Source organism: Triticum urartu, chromosome 1A (assembly GCF_056163025.1).
Source record: "Triticum urartu cultivar PI428250 chromosome 1A, HENAU_Tu73, whole genome shotgun sequence".
Classification (NCBI taxonomy): domain Eukaryota; kingdom Viridiplantae; phylum Streptophyta; class Magnoliopsida; order Poales; family Poaceae; genus Triticum; species Triticum urartu.
The window spans coordinates 14,968,847-14,992,738 of NC_141873.1; the positions used below are offsets into that span (position 1 = coordinate 14,968,847).

Consider the following 23,892-nt stretch of genomic DNA (forward strand, 5'->3'; position numbering starts at 1 on the left):
ATTATTTTCAAAAGACATTTGCAAAAAGCATTTTTAGTGGGCATGACTCATGAGCATATGCTCCCAAAAGCCGAACTGGATTTCTGGCAACTAGAGGCAATTCTATTAGAGAAAGCTTCTTTGCAAGATTATGAGCTATAAGATTCTTGATCCTTGGGATGCTCAATCCCGTAAGAACTAATATACAATAGGTGTCAGCGCTAGTTGGAGTACATTGGCTGTCCAAAACATGAAAGATGCCATGCATTACCGGCATAGTAGTATTTGCTTATGATTTGTTCACAAGGATAACCGGCGGAACGTAGCATGTCATGTACTTCACCTCATTGACATTTGGCCAGAGTTTCTTGTGAGGTAGAAGCGTGCACGCGGCCAGGCTCATATGGGGTCAATTAGTTGGGGTTTCAGGGTCCGGGTGACTACGAGTCGTTTGTAAAAGATCTTGATAACGTCCAAACGTCATGTACGAGCACATGGCAACTCCGAACATTTTCGACGACAAGTTTAGTTATGTGAGGATGGCAACTTTAGTTGATTAGGGTAGTATTTTTTCTGCTTCAGTTTATTTTTGACAGAAACTTGGCATGTGTCACCCGAAAAAAATATTTGGGATGGTGGAGAAAATAGTACTACTAACTAATGTGGATGGCAGCAATTAGTTGAATTAATTGGAGGAACTATCAAAAAGAAATGGAGTGCTCATCGCTGCTTATAAAAACGATGACTTGCAGGAAAGTTAGATACACCCAGGCCCAGCATGAGCATGCAACTAGTGTCGACGGCACTGACACTACTGCTGCTCCTTGCGGCAGCGGCAGCTACCACCGCGACCACTGGTGGGTGTCCGCCGAGCTGCGGCGGCGTGGACATCCCCTACCCCTTCGGCATCGGCCCAGGATGCTTCCGCAAGGGCTTCGAGATCGAGTGCACCAAGGACGGCCCTGTCCTCGCCGGCACGCCTCTCCGGGTGGTGCGCCTCTCCGTGGATCCAGACGAGTCCGAGGTGCTGCTCCCCATCGGGTATCACTGCTACAACGCGTCCAGCCCCAGCTCAACCGAGGACTTCAGCTACGCTGAGACGGAGATGAACAAGGACGGCGTGTACCGCATCTCCAACACGCACAACATGCTCGTCGTCGTCGGCTGCAACACCATGGCCTACACCGGCAGCGGGAAGACCGAGGGCGGCACCGACAGCTACGCCTACTACACCGGGTGCTTGTCCTTCTGCAACAACTCCGCGAGCGCGCAGGACGGCCTCTGCGCCGGCGTCGGCTGCTGCCACGTCGACATCCCGCCGGGGCTCACCCACAACTACTACAAGTTCCGGCCCTACGACCACTCCACCATGATGGACTACAGCCCCTGCGAGTACGCCTTCCTCGTCGACAGGACCAACTACACCTTCCTCCGCTCCCACCTCAAGATGGACACCAAACGGACCTCGCCGGTGTGGCTGGACTGGGCCATCCGCGGCAACAGCTCCAACCCCGGCGACACACCGTCGTGCAAGCAAGCGGCCAAGACGGGTCAGTACGCCTGCGTGAGCGCTGACAGCCGTTGCGTCGATTCCACCAATGGGCCTGGCTACAACTGCAAGTGCTCTGATGGCTACGAGGGAAACGCCTACTTTGCCGGCGGATGCACGGGTAAGACCCACCATTCTTAATTTTGTGTTTTCGTTCAGGTCCCGATCGATCTACTGAGATCTTATCAAAGTCCCAATCAATTTGGGAAATGCAAATCAATTCTCTTTGGAGAATAAAAAACTCTCAAACTACTAAGACCTAACAAAACCATTTTGTTTATTCATCTATATCCTAATTAACGATTGTTTCTATCATTGTGCGACACAGATATTGATGAATGTGCAGATCCAGCCAAGTATGGTTGCTACGGTGTCTGCACGGATATCCAAGGAGATTACAAATGCGAATGCCCTCCAGGTTATCGGAGTCGTGATCCAAGAACCGAACGATGCACTCAAAAGTTCCCACTTGCAGCACAGATTTCCGTAGGTATATATCATACTCCTACTACACGAGTTACTAATTTTCAATGTACTTAACAGGTGTTGTTGATTGATTAATTATATCTTTATAATAATATTTTGGTACTATATGTACCACATTCTAGGTAGTACGTAACTTTTTTTATCATATTACTCTCTCCGTCCGGAAATACTTGTCCTATAAATGAATACAATGAATGTATCTATAACTAAAATAAGTCTGGATACAACCATTTCTAGGACAAGTATTTCCGGACGGACGGAGTACTTTATACGTACAAATATGAAGTTATTTTCAAAATATACTAATAATTATGGACTCACAAACAATTTTTTCATATATCTCACTTTGAAAAATCTTATATATAGTATATGAACATACTTAGAATGAAAAATTATTATATATACTACTTCCTCCGTTTCTAAATATTTGTCTTTATAGAGATTTCACAAGTGACTACATACGCAGCAAAATGAGTGAATCTACACTCTAAAATATGTCTATATGCATCCGTATGTGATAGTCCATTTGGAATCTCTAAAAAGATAAATATTTGGGAACGGATGGAGTACATGAGGGTAACTACCACTTGGTACATATTAGGATCCCTAATTGAATGGTTCAGTTTGTATGTATCTTGCTATCCACTTTTTTAACATATTTGCCCGCACTTCAAATCAAGAGTAAAAACAAAATTTAATTTTGTTCATTACAACAGTTAAATTGGATGACAGACAAATTAATGTCGAGAAACTTTGATTATTACAATAGTTCTAAATTTGTTTCTTTGCCCATGTAGGTGCAATAGGTGGCATTCTTGTCTTGGCATTTCTGGCATTCTTTTTTGTTCTTCGCAAAGAGAAGCAGAAGGCCAAAGACTTTTACCAAAAGAATGGTGGTCTTACATTAGAGAAAGCTAGAACTATTAAGATTTACACAAGGGGGAATCTCAAACCAGTTTTAAAGAGTAGCAATGTAATTGGTAAAGGTGGCTTTGGTGAAGTTTACAAGGGTGTTGTTGATGGAGTTATCGTTGCAGTAAAGAAACCAAATGGTCGTAGTGTCCTAGAGAAGGAGCAATTTCCAAATGAAGTCACCATCCTGTCTCAAGTCAGCCACAAGAACATCGTAAGGCTTATAGGTTGTTGCCTCGAAGTGGATAACCCCATGCTAGTCTATGAATTCATCTCCAAAGGAAGCTTGGAGGACAATCTTCATAGAGCTGACAACAAGGAGCTTCTTGACTTGGATGTACGTCTAAGTATTCTTGAAGACTCAGCACATGGTCTAGCTTATATGCACTCACAAACCCATAACACGATCCTGCATGGTGATGTCAAACCAGCAAACATACTCTTGGATGAGAACTTTTCCCCAAAGATCGCGGATTTTGGCATATCAAGGTTGATTGCACAAGGCAAGGACCACACTAGAAACATCATAGGTGACATGTCTTATATGGATCCCGTGTACCTACAAACAGGTCGATTGACCGACAAAAGTGATGTCTACAGTTTTGGGGTCGTCATCTTAGAGCTCATTAGCAGGAAGAGGGCCACTCATTCTGACAATAATAGCCTAGTGAGGAGCTTCCTAGAGTGTCACCAAAATGGGGAGACAATGACTGAGCTCTTTGATAAGGAAATTGCAACGACCAAAGATTTGGAACTTCTCAACAAGTTGGTAGAGATTGCTGTTCAGTGTCTTAACCTTGAAGCAGATCAAAGACCGTCAATGACAGATGTTGCAGGTCGCCTTGTCATGCTGCATAGGTCCCGTAATCCTTAGGTTTGTTTCCAGATGGGAGTTTCAACAGCATGTATGTTAAGTCGAATAAGATAGGTAACTATCAGTGTCAACCATTGTTGTATTTGTTGTTCCAAGAAATTTGTACTACTGTAGTGAGTAACTTTGTATTTCATATGACCAAATGCATGGATTGATTTCCCGACTACATTGTGTTGTAATAGGGTTGTGATTTAATACATGGGTTAGGTACATCACTAGTACAGTATGCAGTGTTTTTTTTTCTCGGCAGAGACACCTGCCTTAGATTGCTTCTAAGATTCAAGTCAAAACGGAAAAGTTGAGTAAAGATCTAGTGGACCGTCTACCCACACAGTCAGTTGTTGAAATGCAACCTCGCCTAGCTAATGCATCAGCCATCGAATTTGCCAAGGGAAGTACCACCATCTGAAGACCAAAAGACATTGTTTCCTGGTTGGATTTTGCTAACTGCATACCATATACGCCTAGGATGACTTTAGTTTTGTTTGGTATTCTAGGGCACCATACTAGTAGGTTTTTCTATGTGTAGTTGTTGTTAAGGTCCTGCTCGACCCCTTGAGGTGGAGCGTGAGTTTCACTCTGAAATCCTAGGGCCTCGCCCATGTGCCGGTAGTTCCGTTCAATTTTCATCGGCTAATTTGACGTCACCCATTTTTTCTGTGTGCACTAAGGGTGTGTTGTACTCCCTCCGTCCCATGATATAAAAGCGAACTTGAATTGTGTTGTTAGCTCTGTATTGCTTGGTTTCTTGCAAGAACGAGTGGGGCGACCTATATAGAGGTATTTTGAATAACGCCTTGGTTTCTTGGTTTCTTGGGTGATGGGGTATGGAAGGCAACAATGCATCATCCGTGAGGCTAGTACTAAAGTCCAGGCAAATTATTTTCCAGAATCGATTAATAATGAGATATCAAGATATTTGAATGGACTTGTTGTACCTTGGACGGACCAGTACTTAATACTCACGAATTAACGAACATCATAAATAACCATATCTCCATCCAAGCATGTTTAGCTTTGCAAGAAATTCCTGCATCCTGTTTCTTCGATGAGTTCTACAACCTTTATGTTTGTTTAGAAACTTTACAACCTTTATGTGCATACTGAAAGAATTAATCGGACCTTCATCGTTTTATTGCCCAAAAAGGACTCTGCGGCAACACCTGACACTTACCAGCCCATTTCTCATAAAAACAGTCCTATAAAAGGGGTGGCAAAAGTCTTCACTAACAGATTGAAGACTCTCATCCCCCTCCTCATCCACGAAATCAAACTGGGTTCATCAGTGGGCACAAATATCGCCGAAAAATTCTTTTTCACTGCCAACCAAGTCTTCTCCTGCCATATGCCCATATATAAGAAAGCACCTACCATGGTCCTAAAAGTAGACTTCTGAAAAGCATTTGACTCACTCTCTTGGTCCTCCTTGATAGCCATCCTAAACTGTTAGGACTTCCCGGAGCTGGATCAATGACATTCTCTCTATACTGTTAAATGGTGTCCTAGGAACTTGGATAAACTGTCAAATGGACTGCCCCAAGGCTCTACCCCCTACCTCTTCATTATCATTGCTGGCCTACTACAACAAATGATCCATCAAACGGCAGACACACTCCATCTTCACACACCTCCCTCCTACAACCCTACTATATGCCAATGACAGGTTATTTATTGCACATGCTTTAGTTGAAGCTATCACCCAGCTAAAGCTAATCCATCAAAACTTTGCCGGCTATCTCTATCCATTAGTATCGACAAAACAACCTTTGTCCCCATGCACGCCTCCCCAGCACTCGCAAAATAAATTGCGCAAGTTCTGCAGTGCTCCATATCTTCCTTTCCTCAAATTTACCTAGGAGCACTAGTAGAAAACAGGGCTTTGGTCACAGCTCAATATACACATTAGTCATGCTTGCATTCGCACCCTTTAATCCCGGTTCGTGTATCAAACCGGGACTAATGCCTTTAGCTGCTCGAACCGGGACTAAAGGGTGCGATGCCCTTTTGTCCCGGTTCGTGTCTCAAACCGGGACTAAAGGGGGTCGTATCTCAAACTCTACACCCCCCCCCCCCTCTCGTGTATCGCCATTTCAGTTTTGAAAAAAACAAAAGGAAATGAACAAAACTTTTAAAAATAAAATCCTTCGAGATGTACTTATATTACTACATCTACTATTTAGGAAAATTAAAAAACTTAAATATGGACATGTTTTGCAAAAAAGTGTTATCAAAAAGAAAAACGGCTATAACTTTTGCATACGATGTCAGAAAAAAAAACGTATAATATATCAAAATGTTCAGCACAAAAATCCGCATCCGATTTTGACTGCCGTAGACCATTTTGCAAATTTTTAGAATCCTCAAATTCTAAAAATAAAAAAAATTATGCTCAAATTTTAGTTTTTTTGAATTTTGGTTAAATTTGGTTAAATTTGGTCAAACTATGGTCAAACTACTTATTCAAGAAGTATTAGTGTTACTAAATAATTATTCAAGAATATTAGTGTTACTAAAAAATTATTTCAGTTTTTTTGAATTTTTGGTCAAATCTGGTCAAACTACGGTCCAACAATGGTCAAACTACTTATTCAAGAAATATTAGTGTTACTAAATAATTATTGTTTTTTAGAATAATAGTTTCAAACTCAAACAAATAAATGTGTGACTTCATGCTCAAGCTAAACTCCAGAGGGTTAATATGATTGACATCTTACTATTGTCAGGAAAACAACAAATGCAAACTTGGAAACGAGGGGGAATAGAACCCGGAAGTTAAGCATGCTCAGGCTGGAGTAGTGAGAGGATGTGTGACCAGCCGGGAAGTTAGATGATTTGGAATGATGAGGGGTGATTAGAGATTAAAGGTTAAATTGAGCAGTGATGAGGGGTGATTACAGATTAAATTGTAAAACAATTCAGAAATTTGAAAATCGGGGAAAAATCAAAAAAAAGTCGTAACACCAACCGGGACTAAAGGTGAAGCTCCAGACAGTGGCCACGTGGAGGGCCTTTAATCCCGGTTCGTAAGAACCGGGACTAAAGGGGTGGTTCTTTACTACCGACCCTTTAGTCCCGGTTCCAGAACCAGGACAAATGGGCCTTTTTCTACTAGTGGAGCCCCTATCGCTAATTTGGCTTCTGCTGAATCCTTTCCTACCCACTATTGAACGTTGCTGCAAAACCACCCTCTCTTCTCCTCTCGCGGCCGCGTTGCCCCGCAGGCGACCGGCCGCACGGTGACCTCCTCCTCCTCCACCACCCCCTCCCTCCCTCCTCCCCGCTGTCGTCGCTCGCGCTCGCGCCCGCGGCCGGCCTGGACCTGGGGACGCTGGTGGCGGCGGCCCCCTGACCTTCCCCTCCCGATGGCTCTCCGGCATGGGGCAAAAACTCATCGGGGGGTGATCCTAGGCGGCGGCGGTCTGGCTGGTGGCGGGGTTCCCCGACGTGGCGTGGGTGGGTGGCGGTGTCATTGGCAGCGGGCTGGCGTAGCGGTGCGACCGGGCGGTGGCGCTCGGCCCAAATCTGGGCCCTACGGGCCCCATCTGGGTCTGGGTGGGCCGACGGCGGGGCGGGTCTGCAGCGTGACTCCCAGGAGGCGGGGGAGCGGCGATGAGCGGCTAGGTGCTGGTAGCGCTGACCCCAGCATGCTACAGCATGGCCGACGGGGTTTAGCGGGCCAGTTTCAGGCCTGGCCGGGCCAGGGTGGCCTGGTATGCCTCGCTGTCGTGTCCGGACGGCGACCGCGACGGTGCCGGCAGCGCGGGCCTCTCGCACGATGGTGGTGGAGGTGGTTCCCTCCTGCTTGGTGGTGCTGCTCTCGTCGCTTGGCTCTTCTCTCCGGTCTTGTTGGTCGCGTGTTGGTGCTCGCACTGAGACGGCATGGGTGGTGGCGCAACCGCGATGGCGCATGGTGTTGGGCGGTGGCTTTGCTGGTCGGCTCTTGTTGGGCGGCGGGGTTTGGAGTGCGGGAGAAATCCTTGCCGGTTCGTCCGGCTCCAATGCGGTGATTGATACGTCCATTTTGCATCATGCTTTTATATCGAATTTATCGCATTATGGACTGTTATTTCACTTTATATCACAATACTTATGGATGTTCTCTCTTATTTTACAAGGTTTACATAAAGAGGGAGAATGCCGGCAACTGGAATTCTGGTCTGGAAAAGGAGCAAATATTAGAGACCTATTCTGCGCACCTCCAGAAGTCCTGAAACTCCACGAAACGTCTTAAAAGAAATAAAGAAAAATCCACGCCAACACTACTAGGGAAAAGGCTAGCAGCAGCGTGGGTTTTACGCCTATCAGTAGCGCGGGGATATGCGCTACTGTTAAGGCGCTACAGCTATTCCTTAGCAGTAGCGCGTGTTACATGCGCTACTGCTAGGACAAGTAGCTGCAGCGTTTGTTCAATCCCGCGCTACTGCTAATGTAACTACTGGCAGCGCGTTTTCCGTCCATCGCTACTAGTATTCTTTTTTTTTTATTTTTTTATTTTTAGTGTATTTATCGTACAAATATTGGTACAATACCAGTTATGAGGTTTACATCATTATGTCCATAACAGTGTGTCAAATGAAGGTGGATTAGTTTCAAGTGGAGGCAATATGTGGTGCATGTCAAAAGTATACTACAAATCCAAACTTGATCTAGTTTGGACTAGATGTACTTTCGATGTGCACCACATGTTGCCTCCATTTGAATCTAATCCGCCAACACAAGCTATTTAACCATCATCATAGTCATTACCACCAACATTAGCTATTTAATTATCATAGTCATAGTGTAGCACACATCATCATCTTCAAACTCTCATTCTAGCTAGCTAATCACCACCAACACTAGCTAATAATAATCATCATAGTCATTACCACCAACACTAGCTATTTTATCATCATAGTAATAGTGTAGCACATCATCATCCTCAAACTCATTTCTAGCTAGCTAATCACTCCTGCTGCTCTCTCTTAGGTAAAATAACATAAAACATGTGTAGCTCTCCTCCTTGATCAAGTTGGAGCATGCAGATGAACCTGTCTCCTAATTTTGGGTAGCACATCTGTTTGCTGCCCCCTAGTACTTCTCTGCGCTCCCCCATCACATATCTGGTCCAGTCTTGCACTATTAAGCATTCATCGCTGATCTTGAATGCACTAAAGTAACATGTAGGATATCTTGGCCGTAAGCTAATAATACTCATGGTACCTTTAGTATCGATCCCATAAGGCACAACATTCATCGGGAGTCCCTGTTGAAAAAACATTGTATGGTAACATACTTAGCAATGAAGTTTAGATTCACAAATAATGTATGGAAAAGATGCACTGAGGACAAATAGTAAAAATCTTACCATCCTTCCTAAATAGATGTGACCGTAGTTCATTACGAACACTATTGGTCGCACGTTTTCAGTACTAACATTTCTAAGTCCAGGAAGAAAATTTGTCTTGACAGTATCAAGATCCTCAAGCCATGAAACATAATGACTTAGCTCCTCGCAGTTTAGTTCAGCCCCGGGACAGTAGTAGGTCCTGTCTACCAAGCGCTGGACATGTTTGCTTGCATCGAAATAAGCTGACAATACAAATTAGTTGTCAACTATTTTTGAATAAACAATATCAAAGACATAAATATGGTTGAGAAACTTACATAATGGTGTAACTGGAGGCGTCTGCACATCGATCCAGATGTCGGTATTACCTTCAATATCATCTTCCGGACGAATATCAAAGGTGATAACCATATCAGGCTCAAATGCATAAGTCTTTGTGACGCCCCTGATTTAATCGTACACTAATCATTCACGCAAACATGTACGATCAAGATCAGGGACTCACGGGAAGATATCACAACACAACTCTACAAATAAAATAAGTCATACAAGCATCATATTACAAGCCAGGGGCCTCGAGGGCTCGTATACAAGAGCTCGATCATAGACGAGTCAGCGGTAACAACAATATCTGAGTACAGACATAAGTTAAGCAAGTTTGCCTTAAGAAGGCTAGCACAAACTGGGATACAGATCGAAAGAGGCGCAGGCCTCCTGCCTGGGATCCTCCTAGCTACTCCTGGTCGTCATCAGCGGGCATCACGTAGTAGTAGGCACCTCCGGTGTAGTAGGAGTCGTCGTCGACGGTGGCGTCTGGCTCCTGGGCTCCAACATCTGGTTGCGACAACCAGGTAGAAGGGATAGGGGGAAAAGAGGGAGAAAGCAACCGTGAGTACTCATCCAAAGTACTCGCAAGCAAGGAGCTATACTACATATGTATGCAATGGTATCAAATGGAATAAGGGTATCATATGTGGACTGAACTGCAGAAAGCCGGAATAAAAGGGGGATAACTAATCCTTTCGAAGACTACGCTTCTGGCAGCCTCCGTCTTGCAACATGTAGAAGAGGGAAGACTGAAGTCCTCCAAGTAGCATCGCATAGCATAATCCTAACCGATGATCCTCCCCTCGTCGCCCTGTGAGAGAGCGACCACCGGTTGTATCTGGCACTTGGAAGGGTGTGTTTTATTAAGTATCCGGTTCTAGTTGTCATAAGGTCAAAGTACAACTCCAAATCGTCCTGTTACCGAAGATCACGGCTATTCGAATAGATTAACTTCCCTGCAGGGGTGCACCACATACCCCAACACGCTCGATCCCATTTGGCCGGACACACTTTCCTGGGTCATGCCCGGCCTCGGAAGATCAACACGTCGCAGCCCCACCTAGACCAACAGAGAGGTCAGCACGCCGGTCTAAACCTAAGCGCCCAGGGGTCTGGGCCCATCGCCCTTAGCACACCTGCACGTTGCGAACGCGGCCGAAAGCAGACCTAGCCTAGTGGCCTTCCAGTCCAATCCGGCGCGCGCCACTCAGTCGCTGACGTCACGAAGGCTTCGGCTGATACCACGACGCCGGGATACCCATAACTACTCCCGCGTAGATGGTTAGTGCGTATAGACCAAATGGCCAGACTCAGATCAAATACCCAGATCTCGTTAAGCGTGTTAAGTATCCGCGAACGCCGACCAGGGCCAGGCCCACCTCTCTCCTAGGTGGTCGGAACCTGCCCTGTCGCTCCGCCTCAAAGATCCACACAGAGGGCCGTTGGGACAAAGGTCCTTTCAACCCCCAATCCGTGAATCACTCGCGGGTGCTCCACAAGCCGACCCGTCTTTAGTCACCACCTGTATCATGTATAAAGCATATAGTATATTCCCGTGATCAACTCCCGAGTGATCACGGCCCGATAGTATAGCATGGCAGACGGACAAGGATGTAGGGCCACTGATGAAAATACTAGCATCCTATACTAAGCATTAGGATTGCAGGTAAAGGTAACAACAGTAGTAGCAAGGACAGGCTATGCATCAGTATAGGATTAACGGGAAGCAGTAACATGCTACACTACTCTAATGCAAGCAGTATAGAGAAGAGTAGGCGATATCTGGTGATCAAAGGGGGGGCTTGCCTGGTTGCTCCGGCAAGAGAGAGGGGTCGTCAACTCCGCAGTCGTACTGAGTAGCAGCGGCGTCGGTCTCGGTGTCTATCGAGAGAAGAGGGGGAAGAAACAATAAATATATAAGCAAGCGTATGCATAGTGATGCATGACATGACAAGTAACGACGTTAGAGGTGCCCTAACGCGGTATGAGGTGATACCGGTGAAGGGGGGAAACATCCGGGAAAGAATCCCCGGTGTTTCGCGTTTTCGGGCAAAGGAGCCGGAGGGGGAAAGTTGCGAGTTTGCTATGCTAGGGATGCATGGCGGACAAACGGGCTGCGTGTCCGGGTTCGTCTCGTCGTTCTGAGCAACTTTCATGTTGAAAATATTTTAATCCGAGTTACGGATTAAAAGATATGATTTTCTAAAGATTTTATTAATTTCTGGAATTTAATTAATTATTTAATCCAACACTATCCAGAATAGTAAATGATGACGTCAGCATGACATCAGAGTGATGTCAGCAGTCAACGTTGACCATTGACCTGGTCAACCTGACGTGTGGGTCCAGTGGGACCCACCTGTTATTCTCTGTTTAGGTTAATTACAGATTAGTTAATTTAATTAGTGATTAGGTTAATCTAATCAGGATTAGTTAACTTAATTAATTAATTAATATTTTAATTATTTCAGTTATTATTTATTTATTTATTTAATATATTTTTAAATTTTATTATTATTATTATTTTTAACGTTTCAAAGGTGGCGGCCCCACATGTCATTGGCCCTAGGGGCCATAGCGGGTTTGGTTGCTAGCGGGCGTTGGGGACGGGCAAGCGAGCGTAGCCACAGCCCGCCCGTAGCGATGCGAGGCCGGGGCCATCGACGGCGGGGGCAGGAGGGGGCTCGGCGAACGGCGGCGAGCAAGGAGAGGTCGGCGAGGCGCGTCGTGGCCAGTAGCCGCGCGAGGCGTGGCGGGGCTACGGGAGCAGTGGGGCGCCGGGGCGGTGCGCGGATGGGCGCCGGCGCCGAAGGTGGCCGGAGAAGCACGGGGCCAGTGGGATGGACGGGAGGAGCGGGCTGGCGGCCTCCGACGAGCCGTGAGGCACGGCCAGGCGTCGGTGATGCGACGAGCGTGCGGGCGCGTCGTGCACACGGCGCGGCCACGAGGGGGAAGGTCAGCGGTGGAGCGGCTCGTGCTAGCGTGCGGGGACGAGCGGGAGGTGGCGCCGGTCGGAGAGGGAAGAGAAGGGGAGGCAGGCCTCACGTTCGAGTAGAGACCAGGGGGCGGCGAGGCTCGACGGAGCCGTTGTGGAGGAGGACGGGGACGACCACGGAGACGGGGAGGAGATCTGGCGAGGGAGCGTTCCGGCGAGGCGGCTCCAGTGAGGTCCAGGCGAGGCGACGGTGGTGGTGGCGACGGGGTCGATCGGCGGCGGCGATGGCGGGGCGGCGCCGGGAGGAAGCAGAGGCGCCAGGAGGCCGGTCCGGGGGGGGCGGGTTGAGGAGGCGGTGTGGGGAGGCGATGAGGAGGCGCCGGCGGAGACGGGCGGCGCCGGCCGGTAACGGGGCGTAGGGATGAGGCGGCGGGGTCGGGCCTCTCCCCGATCCAGATCGGGGGAGGGAGCGAGGGGGGCGAGTGGGGGAGAGTGGGGATCGGGTGAGGGTTAGGGTTCGGGGGGGGGGGGGGGGGTGGACCGGGGTTAAATGGTGGGGGGTGTGGGCCGGCCTGGTTGGCCCGATGGCTAGCTGGGCCAAGGCCCAGCGAGGGAGGGGGTTTCCCCTTTTTTTTTGGTTTTGTTTCCTGTTTTCCTTTTTTTATTTTCTCTTCTGTTTTAATTCATTGTAAGTATTTAGGTCTTTTATAAAGGCATGGATCCCACACCATAAATTCCTAGGCATTTATTTGCACACCCCGAACATTTTTGTTTTAAATTTTGAAAAGTTTTTATCCTTTGGTTGATTTTGAATTTGAATTCGAATCAGTTTCGAACTAGCACGAGATTAGGAATAGTAATCGAGGTGACGTGGCACTATTAGCAGAGGTTCACTGTAGCTTAATTACCCGGGCGTTACAGTCTTGCATAGTGCTCGCCATGTTTTGCATCCAAAATAGGTGTAGTCGTCTGAATTGTATAATTTTGCATGGAAAATATAACCATGCTCGGTCTTCAAGTAAACTTTTTTTACCTCCATAGTATGACTGAAACCTATCTTATCCAATACAAAAACTCTTGCATGGCAGGGGATACGCTAGTAGAATAGTAAAAAAAATATAAGTTGAAGAAAATAAAGCAGATTCATGCTTAATTACGAAAAAAGACTTGTCGTTGTGACTTACTGTATCCACTTCGAAGTTCTCGTCCAGCTTGATGCTGAAGCGCCTATCATCATCTAGGAAGATTCCGTCGCACAGGCCGCGCTCGTCTTCGCAGTATTTGCAAATACCGAAATCCTTTTTGTCGTCAGACATTTCCTATGTTCATAGTTAAAACATTAATTGAAAATCGATAGAAGACGACTACAAGGATACTCAACACACAAATCCAGGGCACTCGATATTTCCTACATATTCTGGCAAAAGTCATGCCAAAATTCACGGAAAAATCCGGCATGACCTTTGCTAAAATAGGACATATCGAGCGCCTGAAATTTGCCGGAACGGAAATGAATCAACACTCCGGCAAAACATAGGCCACTCGGAGGTGTAACCTGCAAACATGACCGGCCACTTGGATATTGAGCAACACAAGATATACATTTCAAAATATCTTATAGGACTCAAAGTATCATGCATTCAATAAGCAAAAGTAAATCATCTCATGCATCCGTACATCGTCGAATATTATCACTAATACATCCCGAATAGTGTCATACATATAACATCACTAGTACAACTAAAACCCTAGCACACGACGGGTATCGGCGCGGGCGGTGGACACCCACAGAGAAGGAACCATCACGGGATCATAGCTCCAGTGAGATCCCTGGAGAACCTGCCAGGTAATGGAGAACCTGTGCTCCAACGCGAACCAGTAGCGACGGACGTGCGCGTCCTCCTCACTGACACGGTGATGCACCACCTCCGCGGAGTCCTCGAGCCTCTGGACCGTCACTGGCCCACGCGACCGCCACCAAAGAAGGTTCGGGTCAATGGCAGGCTGGCTCCTCACCAACCTGCGCCCCCCAGTAGGTAGCGCCTCCCTGTACCACCCCGGCGGAGCCCAGTCCCGGACATGGCCCATCTGGTCAAGCAGGTGTCGTCCTCCGCCGACTTGACGACGAGGATGCGGGATAGGCATCGTCCACGTCGATGCGAGAAAAATTGCTTTAACTAAAAAAATAGCAACAAGTTCTTACTAACTAGTTCTATTAATTCAACTTGTTCTTACTACTACTAAATAGAAAGAAACTAGCACATCTACTACTACTAAATAACATCTAACTACTACACCTACTACTAATTAACATCTAACTACTACATCTACTACTAATTAACATCTACTACTGCTAATTATACAACTAGTTTACCATCACTACTTCTAAAAATCATTATCTATGAACCCTAAATTAACATCTACTACTACTAAAATCATCTACTAACTAAGCAAAGAGAGGGGGGTGGGGGGTGGGGGCTTGCAGAGGGAGAGACGTTGGCGGGGAGGTTCTCGGCGACGGAGGGGCAGCGAGGGCGGGATCGGGATCGGGAGGCGGCGGTCTCGGTCGAGGGCGGCGGGCTCGGTCGAGGGCGGCGGCGGTGAGGTCGAGGGCGGTGACAGTGTGGTCGAGAGCGGCGGCGGTGAGGTTGAGGGCGGGCGGGCGGCGGCGGCGTTGTGGGCAGGCGCGCTCGGGCTCGGGCGGCGGCGACAGGAGTAGGGGAACCGGCCAGGGTGGGGGGGAAGGAGGACTTAGCGAAATTTTGATTCGGGGGGTTGTTAACTCGAACTAGTAGTAGCGCTCATATGGAAAACGCGCTATAGCTAACTTATCTATAACGCGTTTTAGAGAAAACCGCTACTGCTAATGGAAGCAGTTATTTCTTTTATTTATCCCAATATCGGTAACACTTTGTCCTGAAAAAACGCTATAAGTCTAAGCAATGTAAAAACATCAAAAATATACATTGGTCATCATTGATCTTTTTGTGTATAATCTAAATAGTCAACATGAATCATCACTGTACCTGTATAGGTACAGGCGAGGATTCATATTGCAACCACAAATCATACACATATAGTTCAATGAAGACCAAGTGCTCCAGATAGGTTGAGAAGTAACATATTTAAGGTGGTAAACACCTTGTTCGCTTAGCAGTATGGGACTAAACTTAATTAGTTGCGGTGATACTTAGCAGCAGCGAGTTTTGAAGAAAATTGCTGCTACTAAGTTCTTTAGCAGTAGCGCGTCCACGGGAAGGGCGCTACTACTATATCTAGCCTGGGGGCAACACCGTGGCAATTATAGTGGTAGCGCTCTTTTCACCTAGAGCGCTACTGCTACTTAGCCATTAGTAGCGCTCTTTACTGAAGCTCGCTACTGCTAATTAGCAGTAGCACCTGTTTTTAGACCGCGCTGCTGCTAAGATTCTGTGTATAAGGTTTTCCCTAGTAGTGCAAAGATGAAGGCCAGGGGGCCCACACCCTTCTCACGAGGGTGGGGGGCACCCCCCCCCCCATAGGGCACGCCCCCCTACCTCGTGGGCCCCATGGTGGCTCTCTGATTCCCATCTTATATGAGGTCTTTCGATGAGAAAAAAAGAAGTAGGAACTTTTCGGGACGAGACTCTGCCGCCACGAGTCGGAACCTTGGTGGATCCAACCTAGAGCTCCGGCAGAGCTGTTCTGCCGGGGAAACTTCCCTCCCGGAGGGGGAAATCATCACCATCGTCATCACCAACGCTCCTCTCATCGGGAGAGGGCAATCTCCATCAACATCTTCACCAGCACCATCTCATCTCCAAACCCTAGTTCATCTCTTGTATCCAATTCTTGTCTCAAAGTCCGGGATTGGTGCTAGTAGGTTGCTAGTAGTGTTGATTACTCCTTGTAGTTGATGCTAGTTGGTTTAATTGGTGGAAGATCACATGTTCAGATCCTATATGCATATTATTACCCCTCTGATTATGAACATGAATATGCTTTGTCAGTAATTACGTTCGTTCCTGAGGACAAGGGAGAAGTCTTGCTATGAGTAGTCATGTGAATGTGGTATTCGTTTGATATTTTGATAAGATGTATGTTGTCTAGCCTCTAGTGGTGTTATGTGAACGTGACTACATAACACTTCACCATTATTTGGGCCTAGAGGAAGGCATTGGGAAGTAATAAGTAGATGATGGGTTGCTAGAGTGACAGAAGCTTAAACTCTAGTTTATGTGTTGCTTCGTAAGGGGCTGATTTGGATCCATATGTTGCATGCTATGGTTAGGTTTACCTTAATACTTTTGTTGTAGTTGCGGATGCTTGCAATAGAGGTTAATCATAAATGGGATGCTTGTTCAAGTAAGAACAGCACCCAAGCACCGGTCCACCCACATATCAAATTATCAAAGTATTGAACGCGAATCATATGAACGTGATGAAAACTAGCTTGACGATATTCCCATGTGTCCTCGGGAGCGCTTTTCCTATTATAAGAGTTTGTTCCGGCTTGTCCTTTGATACAAAAGGATTGGGCCACCTTGCTGCACTTTGTTTACTTTTGTTACTTGTTGCTCGTTACAATTTATCCTATCACTCAACTATCTGTTACCACTTATTTCAGTACTTGCAAAGAATACCTTGCTGAAAACCGCTTATCATTTCCTTCTGCTCCTCGTTGGGTTCGACACTCTTACTTATCGAAAGGACTACGATAGATCCCCTCAAGACTCTTTTATGGCGCCGTTGCCGGGGAGTGTAGCGCCTTTGATAAGTGGAACTTAGTAAGGAAAAATTTATATAGTGTGCTGAAATTTACTGTCACTTGTTACTATGGAAACTAATTCTCTGAGGGGCTTGTTCGGGGTATCTTCACCCCGTCCAGAAGAGCAAAGAGTTGCTCCTCAACCTACTGAACCTATTGAAAATGAAACTCCTTTTAAATTTCCTGTGGCTATGATGGAAAAACTGCTAGCTAATCCTTTTACAGGAGATGGAACGAAGCATCATGATGAGCATTTAATATATGTGGATGAAGTTTTTGGATTATTTAAGCTTGCAGGTATACCCAATGATGTTGGTAAGAAGAAGGTCTTCCCTTTATCTTTGAAGGGAGACGCATTGATATGGTATAGGCAATGTGATGATATGAAATCATGGGACTATAAAAGATTGAAGCTGGAATTTCATCAAAAATAATACCCTATGCATCTTGTTCATCATGATCGCAATTGTATATATAATTTCTGGCCTCACAAAGGAGAAAGCATCGCTCAAGCTTGGGGGAGGCTTAAATCAATGTTATATTCATGCCCCAATCATGAGCTCCAGAGAGAAATAATTATGCAAAGTTTTTATGCTCGGCTTTCTGTAAACAATCGCAACATGCTCGATACTTCTTGTGCTGGCTCTTTTATTATGAAGACTATTGAATTCAGATGGAATTTATTGGATAGAATTAAAGCAACTCTGAAGATTGGGACCACGACGAAGGTAAGGAGTCAGGTATGACACCTAAGTTTGATAGTGTTAAATCTTTTATGGATGCCGATATTTTCCGTAAGTTTAGCACTAAATATGGACTTGACTCTGAGATAGTAGCTTCTTTCTATGAATCTTTTGCTACTTATGTTGATCTCCCTAAGGAGAAGTGGTTTAAATATCATCCTCCCATAGAAGTAAAAGTAGCTGCACCTATTAAAGTTGAAGAAAAGACTGTCACTTATAATGATCCTATTGTTCCTACTTCTTACATTGAGCAACCACCTTTCCCTATTAGAATAAAGGATCATGCTAAAGCTCCAACTATTGTTCGTAAAAGCAATATTATAACTTATACACCTCCTGAGAAAGTTAAAGTAGAACCTCATATTGCTATTGTTAAAGATCTCTTGTCTGATAATATTGATGGGCATGTTATTCAGTTTGAAGGTGAAACTGATGGAATTGCTAAACCTTGTGCTAAAGATAAACATAGACCTGTGGTAGGCGTGCCTGTTTTTATGTTAAATTAGGAGATCATTGTTATCATGGCTTATGTGATATGGGTGCTAGTGCTAGTGTTATACCTCATGAATTATACAAAGAAATTATGCATGATATTGCACCTGTTGAGTTAGAAGATATTGATGTCACAATTAAACTTGCTAATAGAGATACTATTGCACCAATTGGAATTGTTAGAGATGTTGAAGTCTTGTGTGGGAAAACTAAATATCCTGCTGATTTTCTTGTTCTTACTTCCCCACAAGATAGCTTTTGTCCCATCATATTTGGTAGGCCCTTCTTGAACACTGTTAATGCTAAGATAGATTATGAAAAGAATGTTGTTACTGTTGGCTTGGATGATATGGTTCATGAGTTTAATTTCTCTAAATTTAGTAAACAACATCGTGAGGAATAATTACCTAGTAAGGATGAAATTATTGGTCTTGCTTCTATTGCAGTACCTCCTAGTGATCCTTTAGAACACTATTTGCTGGACCATGAAAATGATATGTTCATGAATGAAAGAAGGGAAATAGATGAAGTATTCTTTAAACAGGAACCTATTCTGAAACACAACTTGCCTGTTGAAATCCTAGGGGACCCTCCTCCTCCAAAGGGTGATCCCGTGTTTGAGCTTAATCCTTTGCCTGATAATCTTAAATATGCTTATCTTGATTAAAAGAAGATATACCATGTTATTATTAGTGCTAACCTTTCATAGCATGAAGAAGAAAGATTATTGAAAACTCTGAAGAAGCATCGTGTTGCTATTGGATATACACTTGATGATCTTAAAGGCGTTAGTCCCACTCTATGTCAACATAAAATAAATTTGGAACCAGATGCCAAACCAGTTCGTGATCCTCAACGACGTCTGAATCCTAAAATGAAAGAAGTGGTAAGAAAAGAAATACTCAAGCTTCTGGAGGCAGGTATAATTTATCCCGTTGCTGATAGTGAGTGGGTAAGTCATGTCCATTGTGTCCCTAAGAAGGGAGGTATTACTGTTGTTCCTAATGATAAAGATGAATTGATTCCACAAAGAATTATCACAGGTTATAGGATGGTCATTGATTTCCGCAAATTAAATAAAGCTACTAAGAAAGATCATTACCCCTTACCTTTTATTGATCAAATGCTAGAAAGATTATGCAAACACACAGTATTGCTTTCTAGATGGTTATTCTGGTTTCTCTCAAATACCTATGTCGGCTAAAGATTAATTGAAGACTACTTTTACATGCCCTTTTGGTACTTTTGCTTATAGACGTATGCCTTTTGGTTTATGTAATGCACCTGCTACCTTTCAAAGATGCATGATGGCTATATTCTCTGACTTTTGTGAAAAGATTTGTGAGGTTTTCATGGACAACTTTTCCGTTTATGGTTCCTCTTTTGATGATTGCTTGAGCAATCTTAATCGAGTTCTGCAGAGATGTGAAGAAACTAATCTTGTCTTGAATTGGGAAAAGTGCCACTTTATGGTTAATGAAGGTATTGTCTTGGGGCATAAAGTTTCTGAAAGAGGTATTGAAGTTGATAAAGCCAAGGTTGATGCTATTGAAGAAGATGCCCTGTCCCAAGGACATCAAAGGTATAAGAAGTTTCCTTGGTCATGTCGGGTTTTACAGGAGGTTCATTAAGGACTTCTCAAAAATTTTCTCGGCCTCTGACTAATTTATTGCAAAAAGATATACCATTTGTCTTTGATGATGATTGTGTAGAAGCATTTGAAATACTGAAGAAAGCATTAGTCTCTGCACCTATTGTTCAGCCACCTGATTGGAATTTACCCTTTGAAATTATGTGTGATGCTAGTGATTATGCTGTAGGTGCTGTTCTAGGGTAAAGAGTCGATAAGAAATTAAATGTTATTCATTATGCTAGTAAGACTCTAGACAATGCTCAAAGAAATTAGGCTAATACTGAAAAAGAACTTTTTGCAGTTGTATTTGCTTGTGATAAGCTCAGATCTTATATTGTTGATTCTAAAGTAACTATTCAAACTGATCATGCTGCTATTAAATATCTTATGGAAAAGAAAGATGCTAAACCTAGACTTATTAGATGCGTTCTCTTGCTACAAGAATTTGATTTTCATATTGTTGATAGAAAGGGAGCTGAGAACCCCGTTGCAGACAACTTGTCTAGGTTAGAAAATATTCTTGATGACCCACTACCTATTAATCATGACTTTCCTGATGAGCAATTAAATGTTATAAGTACTTCTCGTAGTACTCCATGGTATGCTGATTATGCTAATTATATTGTTGCTAAGTTTATACCACCTAGTTTCACATACCAGCAAAAGTAAAAGTTCTTCTATGACTTGAGACATTACTTTTGGGATGACCCACAGCTTTATAAAGAAGGAGTAGATGGTGTTATTAGACATTGTGTACCTGAGCATGAACAGGAACAGATCCTACGCAAGTGTCATTCCGAGTCTTATGGAGGACACCACGCTGGAGATAGAACTGCACATAAGGTATTGCAATCTGGTTTTTATTGGCCTACTCTCTTCAAGGATGCCCGTAAGTTTGTCTTGCCTTGTGATGAATGTCAAAGAATTGGTAATATTAGTAGACATCAAGAAATGCCTATGAATTATTCACTTGTTATTGAACCGTTTGATGTTTGGGGTTTTGATTACATGGGACCTTTTCCTGCCTCTAATGGATATACACATATTCTAGTTGCTGTTGATTAAGTTACTAAGTGGGTAGAAGCTATTCCAACTAGTAGTGCTGATCATATTCTATTAAAATGCTTAAGGAAGTTATTTTTCCGGGGTTTGGAGTCCCTGGATATTTAATGACTGATGGTGGTTCACACTTTATTCATGGTGCCTTCCGTAAAATGCTTGCTAAATATGATGTCAATCATAGAATTGCATCCCCTTATCACCCACAGTCTAGTGGTCAAGTAGAGTTGAGCAATAGAGAGCTCAAATTAATTTTGCAAAAGACTGTTAATAGGTCTAGAAAGAATTGGTCTAAGACACTTAATGATGCATTATGGGCTTATAGAACTGCATACAAAAATCCTATGGGTATGTCCCCGTATAAAATGGTCTATGGAAAAGCATGTCACTTACCTCTCGAACTAGAACATAAGGCATACTGGGCTATTAAAGAACTTAACTATGATTTTAAACTTGCCGGTGAGAAGAGGTTATTTGATATTAGCTCACTTGATGAATGGAGAACCCAAGCTTATGAAAATGCCAAGTTGTTTAAAGAAAAAGTTAAAAGATGGCATGACAAAAGGATACAAAAGCGTGAGTTTAATGTAGGTGATTATGTATTGCTATACAACTCCCGTTTAAGATTTTTTGCAGGAAAACTTCTCTCTAAATGGGAAGGCCCCTATGTCATTGAGGAGGTCTATTGTTCTGGTGCCATAAAAATCAATAACTTTGAGGGCACAAATCCGAAGGTGGTAAATGGTCAAAGAATTAAACATCATATCTCAGGTAATCCCATAAATGTTGAAACCAATATTATTGAAACCATAGCCCTGGAGGAATACATAAGGGATACTTTCCAGAACGTTTCAGCCTCCAAAAAGGAATAGGTATGTGGTACGGTAAGTAAACCGACTCCAAAACAATTTTTAAGGCAATATTTCTCCATTTTAGAATATTTAGAAAAATAGAAAAATGAGTAGCAGTCTGGGAAGGACACGAGGGCCCCACGAGGGTGGGGGGCGTGCACCCCTACCTCGTGAGCGCCTCGTGTGCCCTCCGGACTCCGCTTTCTTGCATGATACGTATTTTGGTCAGTAAAAATTCATTATATATTCTCCTGAAGGTTTTGACTCCCGTATCACGCAAAAATCTCCTATTCTTGTTTTGAGCTGTTTTCTGTCAGGGTTTTCCAGGCTAGGCGTCATGTCGTCTCCCTCCTCCAACAATGGTGGCAATGATGCTTGGCTAATGAAGATAGATCTAAAAAGGGAAGAACCCACGAGGGTCAACCATGATGAAAGGATCAAGAAGGTCACGGAGGATCAAGCCCCAGCAGCAAAAGACACCCTTCAGATCGATCATAACCTTCTTACCCCAACTGAGATCGAAGCTTTCAAGATGATTGGGCTAGCTCGTGTTCAAAACAAGTATCTCACACAAGAAAATATTTTGTTGAAGGAGCATATTGTTTCACTCAAGGGCATTATTCACAAGCTGGGGGACCTCTTACGCTCGATGTGCGATTATCCGCCTCCACCGTCTCCTCCAACAAAGAAGAATTGAGTATCTGGTTATGGGCACTCCCCTTGGCAACTGCCAAGCTTGGGGGAGGTGCCCCGGTATCGTATCACCATCACAACTCCTATCTTTACCGTTTTCTTAGTTCGATCCTATTAGTAGTATCTTGATCTAGTAGAATAAAGTTTATGGCATGATCTAGTTTTGAGTTTTGCTTTATGATCCCTCTATGTAATCGAGTCCGTGAGTTATATATAATAAAGATTAGTGTTGACTCAAGGGATTGATTATTTTGCCATGATCTTGGGTGAATAAAAGAAACAAAAAAGTTCATATTGATCTTATTGAGAGTAATGACTTCGCATAGAAAGTGTATGATGATTAAAAGTTGTTGGGAGTTGGCAGACATAGCTTTGGTCATTGTTGCAATTAATAGGAAGTAATAAGGAAAGAGAGGTTTCACATATAGATATATTATCATTGACATCTTTTATGATTGGGAGCACTCATTAAAATATGGCATGCTAAAGAGTTGATATTGGACAAAGAAGACAACGTAATGAGTTATGTCTTTCTTATATCTGAGATAAAGTATATTGTCATGGTTCCTCTAACTTGTTGAGCTTGCCTTCCCCCTCATGCTAGCCAAATTCTCAGCACCAAGTAGAAATACTACTTGTGCTTCCAAATATCCCTAAACCAGTTTTTCCATGAGAGTCCACCATATCTATCTATGGATTGAGTAAGATCCTTCAAGTAAGTTCTCATCGGAGCAAAGCAATAAAAATTTCTCTAAATATGTATGATTGATTGGTGTGGGAGAAATAAGCTTTATACGATCTTGTGATGTGGAAGTAATAAAAGCGACAGACTGCATAATAAAGGTTCATATCACAAGTGGCAATATAAAGTGACGTTCTTTCGCATTGAGATTTTATACATCAAACCATAAAAGTGCGGGGCAACCTCTGCTTCCCTCTGCGAAGGGCCTAGCCTTTATTATTATCTTCTACCTTATGCAAGAGTCATGGTGATCTTCACCTTTTCTTTTTCATTTTATCCTTTGGCAAGCTCAGCATGTTGGAAATAACATGATATATATATATATATAATTGGATGTAGGGGAGCATGAACCATTATTGTTGACAATATCCTTGAGGTAAAAGGTTGTGGGGCAAAGCTATAAGCCCCTATCTTTCTCTGTGTCCGATTAAAACTCTGTAACCACAAGTATCGCGTGAGTGTTAGCAATTACGGAGGACTAAATGATAGTTGAGTATGTGGACTTGCTTTTCAGCCCTTACATACACTCTTTCCGATGTTA

General features: G+C 44.0%; 1 protein-coding gene across 1 annotated transcript; it reads left to right on the forward strand.

Moving 5' to 3' along the window:
• Positions 1-751: 751 nt before the first annotated feature.
• Positions 752-3,966, forward strand: LOC125535934 (wall-associated receptor kinase 2). Its single transcript, XM_048699037.2, has 3 exons — positions 752-1,649; positions 1,857-2,018; positions 2,812-3,966. The coding sequence occupies exons 1-3, from the start codon at positions 758-760 to the stop codon at positions 3,798-3,800; spliced, it is 2,043 nt and encodes a 680-aa protein (XP_048554994.2). The 5' UTR covers positions 752-757; the 3' UTR covers positions 3,801-3,966.
• The last annotated feature ends 19,926 nt before the right edge of the window (positions 3,967-23,892 follow it).